Source organism: Leucopleurus acutus (assembly GCF_964270905.1).
Source record: "Leucopleurus acutus genome assembly, chromosome: 10".
NCBI classification, from domain to species: domain Eukaryota; kingdom Metazoa; phylum Chordata; class Mammalia; order Artiodactyla; family Delphinidae; genus Leucopleurus; species Leucopleurus acutus.
In genome coordinates this window covers 12,161,971-12,178,903 of record NC_139153.1, presented here as the reverse complement: position 1 = coordinate 12,178,903, position 16,933 = coordinate 12,161,971, and the positions used below count along the sequence as shown (strand labels likewise).

Below are 16,933 nucleotides of genomic sequence, written 5' to 3'. Positions count from 1 at the left end.
TGGCAAAAGTATTTTTCCAGGAGGATCTTGGGATAACCAACCCAATAGCTCATGTAAGTCTTTTCAGACCACGTGTTGCAGACCTTCTGAATGCCCTTTTGTAGAAGATGTGACATATCCTCAGAGGTTCACATGAGCTGTAGTGTTTGAAATAGCCAGGGCTCTGCACTGTGAGATTTGATTTGCGTTGAGAGATACTGAGCATGTAGAGATCTACACAGCAAGATTTTTAACCTGAAGTCCACGATTTTGTTTACTCTTCGTATATCTAACACAGAGCTGGGCATCCTAGCTCAATTTTTTGTGACTGTTGGATTTATTTGACAGGTCTATCCAGCTATTTACTCCTTTCTAGAGTATATTGGTTTTCAGGTAGATTGGCAAATTGGACCAGATGATATAAATAACATGCTTTTCTCCCTCCCTTCCTTCCTTTCTTCCTTTTTCCCCCTCCTTCCCTCTCTCCCTTTCTTCCTTTTTTCCTTTCTTCCTCTTTTAAAAATAGTCTTTTTTTGAACTTGGTGAACATTTGATTGATTTTTATAAAAATTTCGCATTTGAAAATAAATTAATAGATGATTTTGAAGATATTGAAATATCTTTTATTATACAAAAATTTAAGCACGTATACAAATTGAAAGAATAATAGTATAACGAACCTCCATGTACCCAATACACACCTTGACTGTTAGCAACTCATGGCCAATCTCAAGTCATCTATATCCTCCCATCTCTGTCTCCCCAGTCATTTTTTTTTATTATTATTATTTTTTGTGGTACGCGGGTCTCTCACTGTTGTGGCCTCTCCTGTCGCAGAGCACAGGCTCCGGACGCGCAGGCTCAGCGGCCATGGCTCACGGGCCCAGCCGCTCCGCGGCATGTGGGATCTTCCCGGACCGGGGCACGAACCCGTGTCCCCTGCATCGGCAGGCGGACTCTCAACCACTGCGCCACCAGGGAAGCCCTCCCCAGTTATTTTGAAGCAAATGTCAGACAACATGGCATTTCATTACAGATTTAAAACGGCTGCCTGTTAATGGTTTAAAGGTGTTTGGATAGAACAGGGAATCAGTGGGGAAAAGGGACTCGGTCAGAATACCTCCGGGCATCGGGCTTGGTGCCAGGGAATGCTTACTGCCCAGAGTGTCCTGCGGTGAACAAAGAACGGCTGCCCTTTGGGGAGACAGTGATGTCATCTCCCTTCTGCCCCTCCTCCTCTCCATTATGAACCAGTAAGCGCCCAACCCAAACCCTGACAAAACAAGGTGTGTTTTTGCAGCCACAGAAGTCGGACACTATTGTTAACCTTTTACATGAAGGGGAAATTTGTTTTTCTGTTATCAGCAAGATCATCCTCCTTTTTGTGAGAACAAGTACTATCTCAGTTTTTTCTTTCCTTAAGGTATTACACACACACACACACACACACACACACACACAAAGATGCACAAACCTTAAATTTGAGCACTGCTTGATGTTTTAAATACACTTATACCCACATGACTCCCACCCAGATTGAGCTAGGAGAACATTTCCAGCACCCCAGAAAGTGCCCTTTCTCAGGAAATACCGCCCCCAAAGGTAACTGCTATTTTGACTGTGGCTCTAGCAAAGTTTTGCCTGTTCTTGAACATCACGTGAATGGATTCATTCAGTATAAATGGACTCTTTTTGCCTTGGTTTCTTTCACTCAAAATAGTGTTTGTGGGGACTTCCCTGGTGGCACAGTGGTTAAGAATCCGCCGGCCAATGCAGGGGACACGGGTTCGAGCCCTGGTCCGGGAGGATACCGCATGCCACGGAGCAACTAAGCCCGTGAGCCACAGCTGCTCAGCCTGCGCTCTAGAGCCCGCGAACCACAACTACTGAGCCCGCGAGCCACAACTACTGAAGCCCACGTGCCTAGAGCCCGTGCTCCGCAAGAGAAACCACCGCAACGAGAAGCCCGTGCACCACAATGAAGAGTAGCCCCCACTTGCCACAACTAGAGAAAGCCTGCGCGCAGCAATGAAGATGCAACACAGCCAAAAATAAATAAATAAATTTAAAAAAATGTTTGTGGAATGCATCCATGTCGTTATGTGTAACAGTCGTCTGTAGCTGTCCAGCATTAAAGTGGAGCATGAGGTGCAATTCGTTTATCCATTTTGTCTTAGTGGCTAATATTGGTTTACTCTGTGCCAGAATCTGTACTAAGCGCTTCAAGTGAAGTAGTTACTCTTTTAGGTTAATTTGTGAGTTACCCTTTGTGGTTATTGCCCTTTTATAGGCAAGAAATGAAAACCTACAGAGATGAGATAATTTTCCCCAAGATCATACAACATAGAATAGAGCTGAGGTTTAAACCCATTCTTCCAGATGGCAGATCAGCGTACACCTCAGTGCTTCCACATGTGGGTTTTCTGTGACTTCTCTGACGTGGTCTATAAGCTTCCACAAACATCATCAGGTCTTAGGGCTCTGGGGTGCCTTGGGGATCATCTGTTTTCCAGGGAAGATGTGTGGACACAGAGAGCTTTAGTAACCTGGCTGTGGCTTCCTGGCTAGTGAGTGGTGGAGCCAGGGCTGGAACTTGGGTTTCCAGATTCCTTGTCTCTTATTGGTTTTGGCATTTTTGTTACTCTACGGGTCAGCTCGGACTTTTGGTGGCAGACAGCAGAAACTGACTCACCTAAGCCAGGAGGAAACTGTTGAAAGGCTATCAGTCACTCGCAGACTCAGCAGGGAACCAGACTCAGTGCTGGGGGAGGCAGGCTCTGGACATTTCCCGTGGACACATCCGGCACCGCTCCCACGAGCAGTCTTGAACTGGCCCTGGGACTTTGTATCCATCTGTCCCGGTGCAGAGTCCAGGGCAGAGGCTCCAGCTGTCCAAGCGAAGGCAGATACCTGTGTTGGGGCTGCCTCTAGAAGGAACTCCTGGGCCCGTGTGTCTTCCACAATGGGAGGAGTCCTTGCCTTCCCAACTAAGTTTTTACTTCTCTGATCTATATTCAAGAAGGTAAATAAAAATTTAATTGGCCAAGCTAAAGTAGGTCAAAAAGGGAAGTTTCTCCCTACATTTCTCGTTTTTAATGTGTTTGTGAATGATGGTCCTGCAACCAGGTAAGATGATAAAGGTACAGGAGAGCAACCTTGGGAGTCCTCAGTCTGAGTTTTCTACTCAGAAAAAGCATCTGGTCACCTTAATGGGAAAAAATTACCTTGTTGTGCTTTGTCTCTCAGGAACAATGTCTGTGTTTTCTGTAGATAGGTAATGGAAGGTTGATTTGGCAGTCCCTATTGGAAAATGTCACTGGACTTCAAAGGGCTTCTTCTGTTCTGGCTTGGGGAAATGTGATTTGCATGCAACAGACACAACAGTGTGATGTACTGGTTTCCTCTTACTGAACTGGACTTAATTACTCGTTTATGGAAGGCTTTTGTTGGAAATAGGAGTAGGTTTTCCTTTTGTGAACTGCCGTTGAAGAGCATTCTTCCACCTTGAGTACCCACTCATGGACTGGGTACTCATTCACTGATCCCATATTTACTGAAAGCACCAGGGACAGGATGATACAGAAGGCAGATAAGCTCTACCCTCGTGAAACTGTTTGTCCAGTAAGTATGAGTTGGGAAAGTCCTTAAAATCCAACAATTTTGTTTTCCCCTTTCATTGCTTCTTTGAAATCTTAACTCCCTTGGTGGGGAATTAACATTCCCCTTTCTCTTTGTTAATCATATTGTCTGCTCCTTCTGAAATTTTTACTCTGTTGCCTCTTTTTCAAAAGAAGCCAAGATATGTACGATCAGCACTTAAATTTTTCATATTTGAGCTCATGTACATCTACTCTTGATTTCTCCCTATATAAAATTGCATTTATATATACTCACTGAATGAACAATTTTAAAAAGATGATAGCTCGTTGACTGTTCGTCTCTTTGATCAGTGAGGTAGGTTAGAAGAGCTCAAATTCTGTGCGATGAGGGACTGTGTTTGCCTGGTTAACTCCCGCCACATCAGCCAGTGGATGGGGTAAGAGACAGTGAAATGGGCGCTTGGCAACGTGGAGGACAGACTGCAGCAGGGGTTGCTTGGGTCCACAGCAAACTCATTTCTTCTTCCTGGGCACTCGACTGAAGGGCATTTCTTAGCTCCTGGCATCATGGGGGTGGGGGGATCATGTGATTGGTTATCACTGATGGTCTATGAGCACAAGTTTAATGTTGCTTCCAGGCCAGTGCGCTCAAGAACAGATGTGCCTTCTCATCGCCCTTTTTCCTAGAGCATCCTTCTACGTGTGGAAGTGCGAGATCTGGCGACCTGGGAGAGATTTCTTTGGAATGTTTGCCCAGCAGAGAACTGCTGAATTATATGTTAGAGGTTATGTGTGCATTCCTTTGTAGCCACACTGAACGATAGTGCAGAAAGGTTTCCACATCCCCTCTGATCCTTGTTATTATCCAGCTTGTTGGCTTTTGTCACCCTGTAGTGTAAAGTGATATCTCACTATGATGTTGAGCAGTGATTTAGTATAGAAAGGTCATGTTTAAAAGTTACAGATTTTCATTGATACATGGGTTGGAGGGGGAACTGCTTCATAGATACAGGGTTTACTCGTGGGAGTGAAGAAAACGTTTTGGAACTAAATAGAGGTGGTGGTTGTACAACATCGGGAATGTACTAAATGCCACAGAATTGTTTATTTGAAAATGGTTAATTTTATGTTATGTGCATTGAACTTAAAAGAGTCAAATATTGATAAAATGCAGAATAAAAATAACGGTCTTATGTCTGACACCTCACGCTTTCCCACTTTTTTGAGGCAACAATTGAAAACATTTTAACATTTTATTCTGGTATTTACCACTGTATTTCTAGATGATGTGTGTCTCTTCATATCTGTAGATGAATTTATCTTAAATATCACCTGTTCACTTCCTGTTATTGTACATGACGGTGGCTTCCGACACTTTCCTGCTCCCCCTCCATCCTCTCATTAAAGTTGTATTACTTTTTTGGGCTAAATTAATAGTTAGTCTTAGATTTTTATGACTGTGTAAATATTGTTCACCATTGAGCTAAACACATACTGCATTTTATCAATAGTACGCAGCTTTTCCCTGGAGTTCTTAATCATCTCATTTGTCCTGATTTGCCTATTAGCTCTTTTGTAGCATTTACTAGTGTTCTCTCCCTCTGCAGGCTTCATCACGCTTCCATGTGGCAGGCGGAGGGGACGACCCATCACTCCTGGGTCTCAGCCCATGGGCCCTTTGTCCCTGCTCCAGGTTGGGCAGTGATGCCCTGCGCAGTGTCATCATGGGGTCCTGAGCCTTTCCAGGGTTCCGTAGGGCAAATAAGCTTGCTTCTCACTGGTCCCCTCACTGTAGATACCTCCCTCCATCTCTCAAGTTCTACCTCTCCATCCTCTTCCCATCTTCATTTATTCCAAAAGAAGGATTTGCGTTTCTCAGAAGATGAAGTTGCATTTTTTTTGTTTTCAATTTTCATTGTGTTGGAGTTTTTTGTTGGGGGAGGGGAAAAGGAGAGGAAAGGTCTTTATTCTGCCCTCTGAAAACTATGAATCAAGTTCAAGCTTCTGTAAGGCTCAATTAACATATTCTCTAGGTTTGGTTAGATCTCCCTAGCCAAGATGAGTCGCTACATTGCATTTGTCGTGCTGATTTCCTCAGCTCTCTTCTCCAGTACCCCCATCCTTCCTCTTCTTCTGCCCCTAACCCCTTAAATTACTGACTGTCCTGTATTTTCAACCTGCTAGTTGACCGATGGCCCACTGAACATTTCAGCTGGGTTGTTTCAGAGGCAGCTCAAACCAAGCAAAGCCAAAATAAGATCCTTGATTTCCCCTGTTCTCCTCTAAGTCCAGCCCCTCCCGGCCTTCCCTTTCCTAGGAGGCGCCATCGCCAGAAGAAAGCTCCTGTGGAGACAAAAACCAGGTTCTCCTTTGTTTAAAGCCCTTTGGTGGCTTCCCACAAGCACGAGCAGTGCCTCCCCGTGACCCACACGAGCCTGCGTGATGTGGCCCCTGCTTGCTTCTCCAGACACGTCTCCTGCAACTCTCCCTGCGTCCGCTTCCCTCCAGCCCTTCTGTGCTCATTTTTAACCTCCTGAAGATTTCCTTCCAACTCGAAGCCTTCGCACTTGCTGTTCCCTCTGCCTGGAAGGCGTTGCCGCTACGTTGTTATCAAAGCCGGGCTCCTTCTCACCCTGCAGCTCCCTGCTCAGAAGCCGTGGACATGCCTTTCGTTGATGACCCCGTATAAAGTGGTACTCCTCCACACCAGTCGTATTGGGCTGATAGATAATTCTCGTCTCCACAGTCCTTTAACTTGCTGTATACTTCAAGTTGTGTATTTGACTAGTTTTTCGCTGTCACTAGGGTTATACTAAGAAACTTGTGCACTGGGTTCACTGTTACAGTCTCAGCCCCCTGTACTGTGCCCAGCACATAGTAGGCGCTTTAATAAGTAGTCATGGGATTCATGAATAGACTGCTGGGGGCTCAAAGCTGGAAGTGACTTAGGACAAACCTGATGTCGCTTCTGGAGACCTAGGGATTTCAGCATGTTTAAATCCTTAATACAACAACCATCTTTGTGCCGCTACATTACTCCTCGCCCCTGGGTTACCGGAGTGTACAGAACAGACACGAGTCCCTGCCGTCAGGCACTTTACTTTCTAGAGTTCAAAGTTCTAAGATGTGGAGGACAGCGAGGAGATGGGGGGATTCGGCCGTTCTTCTGGCAGACTTTATTCTCTCACTGAGTCCCTGATGTGTGGCTCCGTCGGCTTCTTGCTTTCTCACCCCGCTGGGAACCCCATCAAGGTGGCTCCAAGCACACCTGTGGCTCCTCTTCCTCCTGTGTTTTCTTTTTTAAAAAAAATTAATTTATCTTTGGCTGTGTTGGGTCTTCGTTGCTGCATGTGGGCTTTCTCTAGGTGTGGCGAGCGGGGGCCACTCTTCGTTGCAGTGTGCGGGGTTCCCATTGCAGTGGCTTCTATTGTTGCGGAGCATGGGCTCTAGGCATGCGGGCTTCGGTAGTTGTGGCACGTGGGCTCAGTAGTTGTGGCTCGCGGGCTCTAGAGCGCATGCTCAGTAGTTGTGGTGCACAGGCTCAGTTGCTCCATCGCATGTGGAATCTTCTCGGACCAGGGCACGAACCCGTGTCCCCTGCGTTGGAAGGCAGATTCTTAAGCACTGTGCCACCAGATAATCCCCTCCTGTCTTTTCCTAACCGAGCACCACAAGTCCTAAGGTCATGGTTAATGCAGCTGCTAAGCAGTTGAGTGTTCTCCCTTCAGCCAAGTTCTGGAATGCTCTTTATTTATTTATTTACTTTTATAAATTTATTTATTTATTTTATTTTCGGCTGCATTGGGTCTTCGTTGCTGCATGTGGGCTTTCTCTGGTTGCAGCGAGCGGGGGCTACTCTTTGTTGCGGTGTGCGGGCTCTAGGCTCGCGGGCTTCAGTAGTTGTGGCTCACAGCCTCAGTAGTTGTGGCTCGCAGGCTCAGTAGTTATGGTGCACGGGCTTAGTTGCTCCACGGCATGTGGGATCTTCCCGGACCAGGACTCGAACCCACGTCCCCTGCATTGGCAGGCGGATTCTTAACCACTGTGCCACCAGGGAAGTCCCTGGAATGCTCTTTAAACCATGGAAGATCAGCTATGCCTGTTTTCAGCCCGCGTGCCCTTTAACACTTAACCCAGCCCCTCCATTCCACTCACTTCTCCTTTGCTAGCCCAGTGTGGCATCTGCTAAAGCTTAGGAATATTCCAAAGTAATTTTTTGAAAGCTTAATTTAGTTTATTTTTTAAAAGCCTTGAAAAATCACTTGTCACATAAGAGATCTTTGTGGCATTTCTTTGGGGCAAAACCAAAGCACTGTGTGTGTGTGTGTACATGCACATATATATACACACATACATACTTCCCCCAAATAGGTACAATTCTTCCACCAGGTTCCCTATATTTGTGCGTTTCTATACTTAGCACAGTATTGGGATCCAGCAGAACTTTAACTTTGTCCTGCTGTGCCATCCAAACAGCAAAGGGCAACGTAGAGCCGCTGAAGTGCAAAATTTCAGAAGGTTACTTTAACATCATATTTGAATTGCTTAATCTAATTATCACTTTGAATCAGTTGCTAAGCAACTGGGAAGACAGGACAAAATCAGCAAGGCTAATTTGGTTCTGTTACTAGTATGTTAGCATCTCATATTTACATAGACAGTTGGTTGTAAAAACGCTTAATCCAGTACAATGCTGTTTTGCCCAAGAAAAATAGTTGTTGTGGAAGTTACAGCAGGGCTTTGGTTGGATTGACAGTGCTTCAATTCACACTCTCATCTTAGGTCAATGGAAAGCTATCTGAAATTTGAGCCTGTTTGTAGTCCATTGGTTTGTTAAGTGGGTTATACCCACTGACAGTACCGTCAACAGTTGTAAAATGGTACTTTCCATTGCATGTTAATCCCTTGGCGTTATAGATCCAGCCGGATCCTTAAATCAACTTAAGTCAAGTTATGGGTGGGATGGGGTGGGATGGTAATGCATACCACTTAGCCATCATCATATGAATTGTGCTGGAGGGAAAAATAATAGTTTTTCTCAATGTCTTCTTATTGATGAAAATTGAAATTATTAACCTCATTTAATCCATAAAAAGTTGTGTACCAGATATTAATACCAGTGACTTAAGTGTTTTGAATGGTTTTTTGGCATTAAGTCTTGTGATTATCAAGGAAGTCACCCTGGTCCTGCGCAAGTGGCACCTTCTGTCTTGTGTCAAAGATAGGACATTTAACACTGGCTGGTAGTCTCATGGTTGTGTGTGATTGTTCTCAGGGTGAATGGAGAGTTCACATATATCAAAGCGGTAGAAAAACTGTGTCTTTCAGTGACGTCATGAAGTTGCCACTGATACAGTAAATAACAATGACCTGTGAGTTTCATTAGAGATGAAACTTTTATCTTTTAAACCAGTTTCCTGCCATATCCTTTGTTCTTTAAAGACCTGGATAGCGTCTTTCATGCGCACTGACAATTACTTCCAGTAGATGGATTACATTCTTGATAAAGATGGATATCAGTGATCTTATATTTGTCTGGTAGCTGCTTGTGACTAGGTAGAAATATTTAGTGAAGAAGGAGGTTATCGAAATGGGAAAGTACCTTTTTTTTCTGCAGTTAATTGATTAAAAATGATTTTCTGAACAGTGTCAAGTATTTGTATGCATTGTACTTAGTGAAAGTTCATTGATTCCAACTGAATTAGAGGAAAGACTTAGTATCTGTGTCCTTGACAGTAAATGAATATTTTTTACTTTGAGATAGTTATTTGGCTAAGACAAAAACAGTATTTAGCTGTTCAGTGTCCTTTCAGGGAATGTCTCAGTGAACAGATATGAATAAGTGTACAGTTAGTAGATTAAGTTTTTTATAAAAGCTTGCTCTGATCTACTTTCAGGGTGCAGTTTTCCCAAATCTGGGTGTTCATTCCAAATTTATTAATTTTACTCTACAAATACCATTTGAAAATCCTGTATGTCAAAAGGTAAAATTTTCAGAGAGTGAGTATCAATTCTAGTGTTAGGTTTTTTTTTTGTTTTTTTCTTTGTGGTACGCGGGCCTCTCACTGTTGTGGCCTCTCCCGTTGCGGAGCACAGGCTCTGGAAGCGCAGGCTCAGTGGCCATGGCTCACGGGCCCAGCAGCTCCGCGGCATGTGGGATCTTCCCAGACCGGGGCATGAACCCGTGTCTGCTGCATCAGCACGCGGACTCTCAACCACTGCGCCACCAGGGAAGCCCTAGTGTTAGTTTTTTAGAGCGGTTATTTGTAAACTCTTTCCATGGCATATCCCTATCAAAAAATTTTGACAAAAATACCCCTAAACTCTGTGTGTGTGTGTGTGTGTGTGTGTGTGTGTGTGTTTAAAAGTTATATCCATGTGTCACTGTACTAATAGATTGTATACATTATAAAAGCAAGCAGGAAAATATGTTGATGAAAAAGATTAAGATTAAACAATAATGTGTCCTCTTAATCATGATTAGCATATTATCATGAATATCTTAAGGCACATGGGTGCTTTCAGGGCAACGTTCATCATTAGAGACAACATTTTAAGTGTTTTTTAAAACAGTTTTTAATATCTGGGTGACTTTTTTTTTCACATCTGGTTAGATCATCATCATTTTTCCTTTTTCTTGTTTGTGGGGTTTGCATTACTCCTCTCTTCGGTGTTTTGATTTCATTGCAGACATCTTTTGAAGCCACTAGTCCATTTTGTGAGTTAGTTCTACTACATAAAACAATGTAAAAAGTCATGACCCCAGGCATTCCTAAACAGAAGCACATCGCCATGCACTGAGAGAGAGGGAGAAGACACAGAATGTCTCTGCAAGTTCATTTATTTTCTTCCTGCTCTCCAGAGAGTCATCTGGTAAACAACACTCAAGAGACCATTGCCCAAGGAGTTGTCTCCAAATAAGCTTCTGTTGTTGTTGTTGTTTTTAATGTAGTCGAATTGAAGTGAGTTGGATTTATATCCAGAAATGTTTGTATGTACTATTGCATACAGTGAGACTACTGCCCTTAAAGTTGTCCATCATAAAGGAAAGGAGATAACTCTGGGGCAGCATTGAGAGCTGTGAATTTGGAGTCTGAGTCCCAGCTCTGCCCCTAACTGGCTGTGTGACAATGGACATTTGACTGAACTTTCTAGAAGTTTCATTTTCCTCATTTCTAACCTCACATAATGGTGGTGAGAATTAAAGGTCAGAGGAGAGGTTTGTAAAAGGGCCCTGTAACTTACCATTTACACTTTCATGTAATTTATAATGCGTTATAGAAATAAAAGGGGAAAGTTTTTTTCATAGGTTGAGTGTATATACGTCCTCAGTAACAGTTTTTACTTGTTTCACTTCTAGATTGCCTCTTTAAACTATGTCCCATGAATCGCTACTCCGCCCAGAAGCAGTTCTGGAAAGCCGCTAAGCCAGGAGCCAACAGCACGACAGACGCAGTACTACTTAACAAACTACACGTACGTATTGGGATGGAGCTGCATGGCGAGGTCTCGTGAGCGGCCATGTGGGTTGTGTCTGAGTGGAATGGGTCGGGAAGGTGAGTTTTGCAGTCCTCTAGCTCTGGATACCAGCTTTCATACAGTCTTTGATTAAGGGGTAAAAGGGAGCTGACCCTAAGGAAAGGTGGGTCGTAGTCATCCTGAGATGTCTTGAGAGTTTCCTTTTTCTCAGCCATGCCCTTTCTGGGATGGCTTTAGGTACGGTACTGGTTATGAGCACAGGGTCAGGAAGCCAACTGCCTAGATTAGAATGCTAGCTTCACCACTCACTCACTGGACATCTTGGGTGAGTTACTGAGCCATTTTGTGCCTCTGTTACCTCATCTGTAAAATGGGAATGGTAATAATATACACATCAAGAGGTTGTTGTGAGGATTACATGAAACATAAAAAGCACGTGAACAATGCCTGGCATGTGATAAGTGCTCAGAAAATTTTAGCTTTTATCCTTGTATTTATCTTGTCTATTACTTGGCATATAAAAGAGATGCTCATTCTACTGATGTGCTCCGTGACCATAAGCAAATTTTTGAGCCTCTCTGAGCCTGTTTTTCCATCTGTCAAATGATGCTATAATTCTTCTAGTGTCGAGATGATATAATTCTTCTGTGAGGCTAATCTGTGTGGAATTTCTTTGAGATGTGGCGAAGAAAGACATGACATATATCCAGGGTGGTATTGAACTTGCAGACCGTTCCCCATCTCCCTGTTCTGCTTTATTTTTCTCCACATCACTTATCGTGATCTTTCTAATTTATTTATCAGCTCTCTCCCCCCACTAGAATGTAAACTACTCAAAGGCAGAAGTTTGTGTCAGGTGTGCTCGTTGCTGTATCCCTCTTGCCCACAACATATGGTAGGCGCTCAAATATTTACTAACTTAATTTAAAAAAAAAGCTCTTTCTTGAGACTCAGTGATGGCAGCCGAGCATGTGGGGTATCTGTGAGCACATGGGGCTCACGCTTGCTCTCTTTGTGACTAATAAATGACAAAGTCACAGCCAGCTGCACTGGGTAAGGTAGGGCCCATGGAAGGGACTCCTTTATTCAGCATATACTATATTAGACAGGGGGTGAGGGGCTCCAGGCATGATGAGAAGACCAGGTTCCTAACCTCCATGAGCTGATCCTCCAGTGTGAAGACACACAGGCACTCATGGCCCTTAAAATGAAATGCAGACTTTGTGCCTGCTGGATGCTGCTTTCCCTCTGAGGCTTCTGAACCAGCTCGACTTGCTCTGTGTCCTTTCGTTTTATTTTTTTGAGCACCACAGACTCCTAACAGTCTCACGACCTTAGCGCTTGCAATTTGTCCTGTGGAGAACAGTCTTCTCCTGACTTTGCCTAAGCTAAGACCTCTGCCTCCTTCATCTCTCAGTTTAAGTCATCTCAGTGAGGTCTCTCCCCATCTCCTTATCTAAGCCATGTGTTCCTTGCTTTCCTCCGTCATAGCACCCTGTTTATATCTTTCTCTGCACTGATCAAAGTCTGCAGTTATATTTAAAAGTTCCCTTAATTAGCATCTGTCACTCGGTAGAGTGACGACACCACAAGATGAGGAGCAGTGCCTGTCTTGTTCACCACTGTATCCCCAGTGCATTGTCGTAGTGTCTGGCACATAGTAGGTGCTCAAGAAATAGTTCTTGAATGAATGAGTGAGCACTGTGCTAGGTGATGGTGATAAAACTGTGACAGCATCGTAACCCTCTGGGAGCTTAATGGCTAATTAAGAGTAAAGAGGTAGTGACACGACTGTAGCAAGTTCTATTATAGGGCAAACCACTGAGGCTGTGGGAGCACCTAGAAGGGGCAGTCAAATCCGCTTTTGAGTTTAAGGATGGGTGATATGGTAGTCAGGGAGGGCTTTCTGGAGGAAGAGGAGGTGACAGGTAAGCCTCAGAGTGAGGCATCTGTGGGAGTAAGAGGGTAGGAGTGAAAAAGAAAACAACAGAAGCAAAGAGATTGCTTTGAAGGCTTCTGGGATTGCATCATTATTTTAATGGTTTTAGGGCAGATATTCTCAACCTCAGCAGACCCATTGCTCCCTCTGAATAGCAAATATTATGTAACTATAAATATAAATAGGAAATAAAATCTGTAAATAATGTAATCTCCCAAGATATCAAAGTTTTGAAACTGAATTATAAAGGCAAAATAAAGGGAAAGTAATAAATTTTATAATTGCACAGTCACTCTAGAGGACGTAAGGAAATAAATGCTTTTACCTATTTGTATAGACCCCGTGAATGAGGCAGCTGAAGACTGTGGCCAATGTAGGTCTATAGTACTGGTGACCCAAAAAGCATGTTTTCCATAATGTGGTGTTCCAAAATGGTCAGCTGCTCTCGGTAATGTTACTAAGAATGCAAGGTACACGCTTCTCTTTATTAAATAACACTCTCAGTTTTGGAAAAGGTGTTAATAATATTATTAATTGAACCATGCAGATCCATGCTTTGTGTTCATGTGTAAAGTGGAGTTAGGGGTTTGGCTCCGAAATTGCAGCTTTTTAAGTCATCTGACTGTCCACCGGAATACCAAATTGTGTGGGAGGAACGATGCTTCTTCCTTGCACAGGACTGTGCTATACATTTCAGGGCATCCAGCATCCCTGGCTCTTGTCCGTGAAGTATGAGTAGCGATCCCCTCCTTCCCCAATCATTGTGAGGATCCAGGACGCCCCCGAAGTCTGTACTGGGAGCATGGGAATCGAGTTAAATGGGTAGGAAAGGTTGCTCAATTCTGCACGTCTCTTGGGAGAGCCATTTAGCACGTACACCTGTGGGGTCATCTTGGTGGAAGGAGTGTGGCCTTAGCAGTCCTGCGGCCCCTTTTCTCGGATGAAATTGATTCTGTCCACTGAGGTATTCTTAGTCCGTCTCAAACCCTTTCTTCTCCTACGCTCTTTACAGCTGTAGTTGTAAATTCAGATTCCTCATGGCCAAGCAGGAAGCCAGTTGGAACCAAGAGGCCTTGGTGGGCTGGGTTGCTAAGGGGCGTGTGCCTGTGTGCGGGTCTGGGGGGCAGCTCCGCTCCCCTGCCATTGCTGCGTGGGAAGGTGGGCCAGGAACTGCCGCCGCATCTTCTGCTTCTTCAGGAGAAGCTAAAATCCGTGCTTTGATGTGTCATCTCTCAGTTTTTAAAAAATGTTGGCAGCTACTTCCCTTAAAGTTTAAAACGTAACACTCAACACCAGTACAGGAATGGCTCAGCAGGATGGCGTCCTCTGGCCAACTGTTCTCAGCCTGTGATACGTGTGTTGTTTCATCAGCAGTTCCTCTTCCGACCCCTTCCCACAAATGAACCATGGAAAAGCCACAGAGTTGAAAAAGGCGATCCTAAAGGTGACCAAGAACTTTGAACTCCTTACTAAAATAAACAATAAATTCTCTCTTTCATGCTGTTTCTGTTTTAAATAAATTTTAAAAGGAAACCAGCACTGTCTCCTGATTCAGGATCCCTGACATGACTTGCAGGTCTTGGCTGTTAACTTTGTGCAGTTCCTGCTTTCCTGCTTGGCTGGACCTTTTTTTCCCCCCTCTTGTGTCTGAAAGTCATGCACATGTTCTAGTGCCGTCATTAAAATGTTGTATTTTGGGCAGCCGCTTGCCTTTGGGGGCGGACGGCCAGTCTCCAGTGGGTTTTCATTTTTATTTTTGTCAGCTACTGTGGAGCACCCCAATCAAAGGTCAGATTATTTTAAATTAATGCCATTTAAGGAATTAGTCGTCTAGACCAGTTGACTTCCTTTTGACAAGGATAAGCAACATGCCACCAACTCCCTGAAGGACAATGACATCTAGTGGCTGGTTGCTATGTGTGTCTGTTCATTCTGAGAGAATAACTGGATTCTAACTCCCCTGGTCGTGATTTCCCAAGACTCTTGGCAGAATGAGGTTCCGCCATCTGCAAATCACATAATTTGTTCTACAGCCCTCGACTGCCGTTTCCTGACAGCATTTTTACCTGTTACCTTGAAACAGCACCTACGTTGTTTTGGTTCTGAGAAATGGTCCATTACCTTAAGCCCTAGCTTCTACAAGCTAGGAGGAACCAGAGGAGTGAGGAGTCTTTACTGTCATCTGAAGCCTGGGTCCTGCCTTGCTTGTTTTCAGAAGCCTTAATATTTATGTTAGATACTTCAGAACTTGTTGACCTTAAATAAGGTTCCCCATTGTTCCAGTGACGTCTCTGTAGTAATTTAATAATGGTTTCTCCATTTCTGAAATAAAATAACAGGTGACTGTGATGGGGTTGACCTTGATGTTGCTTAGGGAGCATCGTAATCTCTGTGGTGATTCATGATGGTAGAGACCATAGCATAGAGCGTGATTTCTCCCTTAGAAATTCAGAACTGTCCGCAGCCCATTGTGTAAGGGAAAAGAGCAACAGGTACTTAAATTATTGGGATTTTTAAATATTGAAAAGATAACACATTTAAGATGGCTTTTTAAAAATCTAGACTTCTTGCCACAGAGGTACGACGAAGGTGTTTCTGAAGTGAGTATTGTAGGAAGAAGTGAGCTCCAAAGTATACATGAGTAAGAAAAGGAAAAAAAAAAGAATGATCTCTAAACCTTAATCCTCAAAGATAATCTCGGTGTGTGCCCCAGTCTCCCATCCCCTATTTTATTCCTTTATCTCTATATTTTAAAGTATTAAAGGGGGCATGCCATCTCACTTTCTTCCTTTTTTTTTCTTTGGCGGTGCCACGTGGCATGTGAGATCTTAGTTCCCTGGCCAGGGATTGGACCCATGCCCCTTGCACTGGAAGCGTGGAGTCTGAACCACTGGGCCGCCAGGGAAGTCCTTCACTTCTCTTTCTTTCACCTGCTTTTTTCCCCACTTAATATGTCATGAATAAATAGGTAGCTCTGTATTTTTAATGGCTACTTGATTACTCCATGATATAGCAGTACTGTAATTTTAGACAGCCAATCCCTATGGGGGGAGGACGTATTTAGGATTCTGACAGTTTTTGCCATTCCCCCAAAAAATAAATGATGGTTATGGCCTTGTGCACATGCCAGATTATCTTAGAGAAACTCCTAGAAATGGGATTGCTAAATCAAAGTTATGCACGTTGAACAACTTTTTGGTAGATATTGCTGGATTATTCTTCAGAAAGGTTATACAAATTCACTGTCTTTTTTTTTTTTGCGGTACTCAGGGCCTCTCACTGTTGTGGCCTCTCCCGTTGCGGAGCAACAGGCTCCGGACGCGCAAGCTCAGCGGCCACGGCTCACGGGCCCAGCCGCTCCGCGGCATGTGAGATCTTCCCGGACCGGGGCACTAACCCGTGTCCCCTGCATCGGCAGGCGGACTCTCAACCACCGCGCCACCAGGGAAGCCCCAAATTCACTGTCCTGCAGTGTGGGCTCCTCTTTAGAATATACTTGAGGGATTTAATAGACCAGATTTAATTTTTTCAAGGGTGAAAGCAGCCTTGATCAGTGGGCCCAGGTATTGTCTGTACTGCCCTTCCTTTTTTTAAATTTTATTTTTTTAAATTAATTTTTTTTGGAGTATAGTTGATTTAAAATGTGTTAGTTTTACTTCCTTTTTTATCAACCTTTTGAACTAAAAATCATGATGCATTTTTTTTTTTTCTGAAAGCCCAATTATATGTCAGTTATATCAGTAAAACTGGGGGAAGGGAACAAATTTGGTTTTATGGAGGAGTTATCTAAAGACTGATTTGTGAACTCAAATGAACACATATATAGTATTTGTACACTTAGTAAAAGGTGAAGTGAGTGGGAGAGTTTTCTCCTTAAACAAAGAGTGCGTATAGGAAAAGTGAATTCTTAGAATGGTCCGTAAGCTTAATGCCTGGA

At 43.7% G+C, this 16,933-nt stretch overlaps 1 protein-coding gene across 1 annotated transcript in view; it reads left to right on the top strand.

Annotated features, from left to right (window-relative positions):
* ITPR1 (inositol 1,4,5-trisphosphate receptor type 1) overlaps positions 1-16,933 on the top strand; it is a 318,686-nt gene that overhangs the window by 104,402 nt on the left and 197,351 nt on the right. Inside the window, exon 4 of the mRNA XM_082847216.1 lies at positions 10,939-11,054. Coding sequence (XP_082703342.1) covers positions 10,939-11,054 — 116 coding nt within the window. The remainder of the gene's footprint in view (positions 1-10,938; positions 11,055-16,933) is intronic.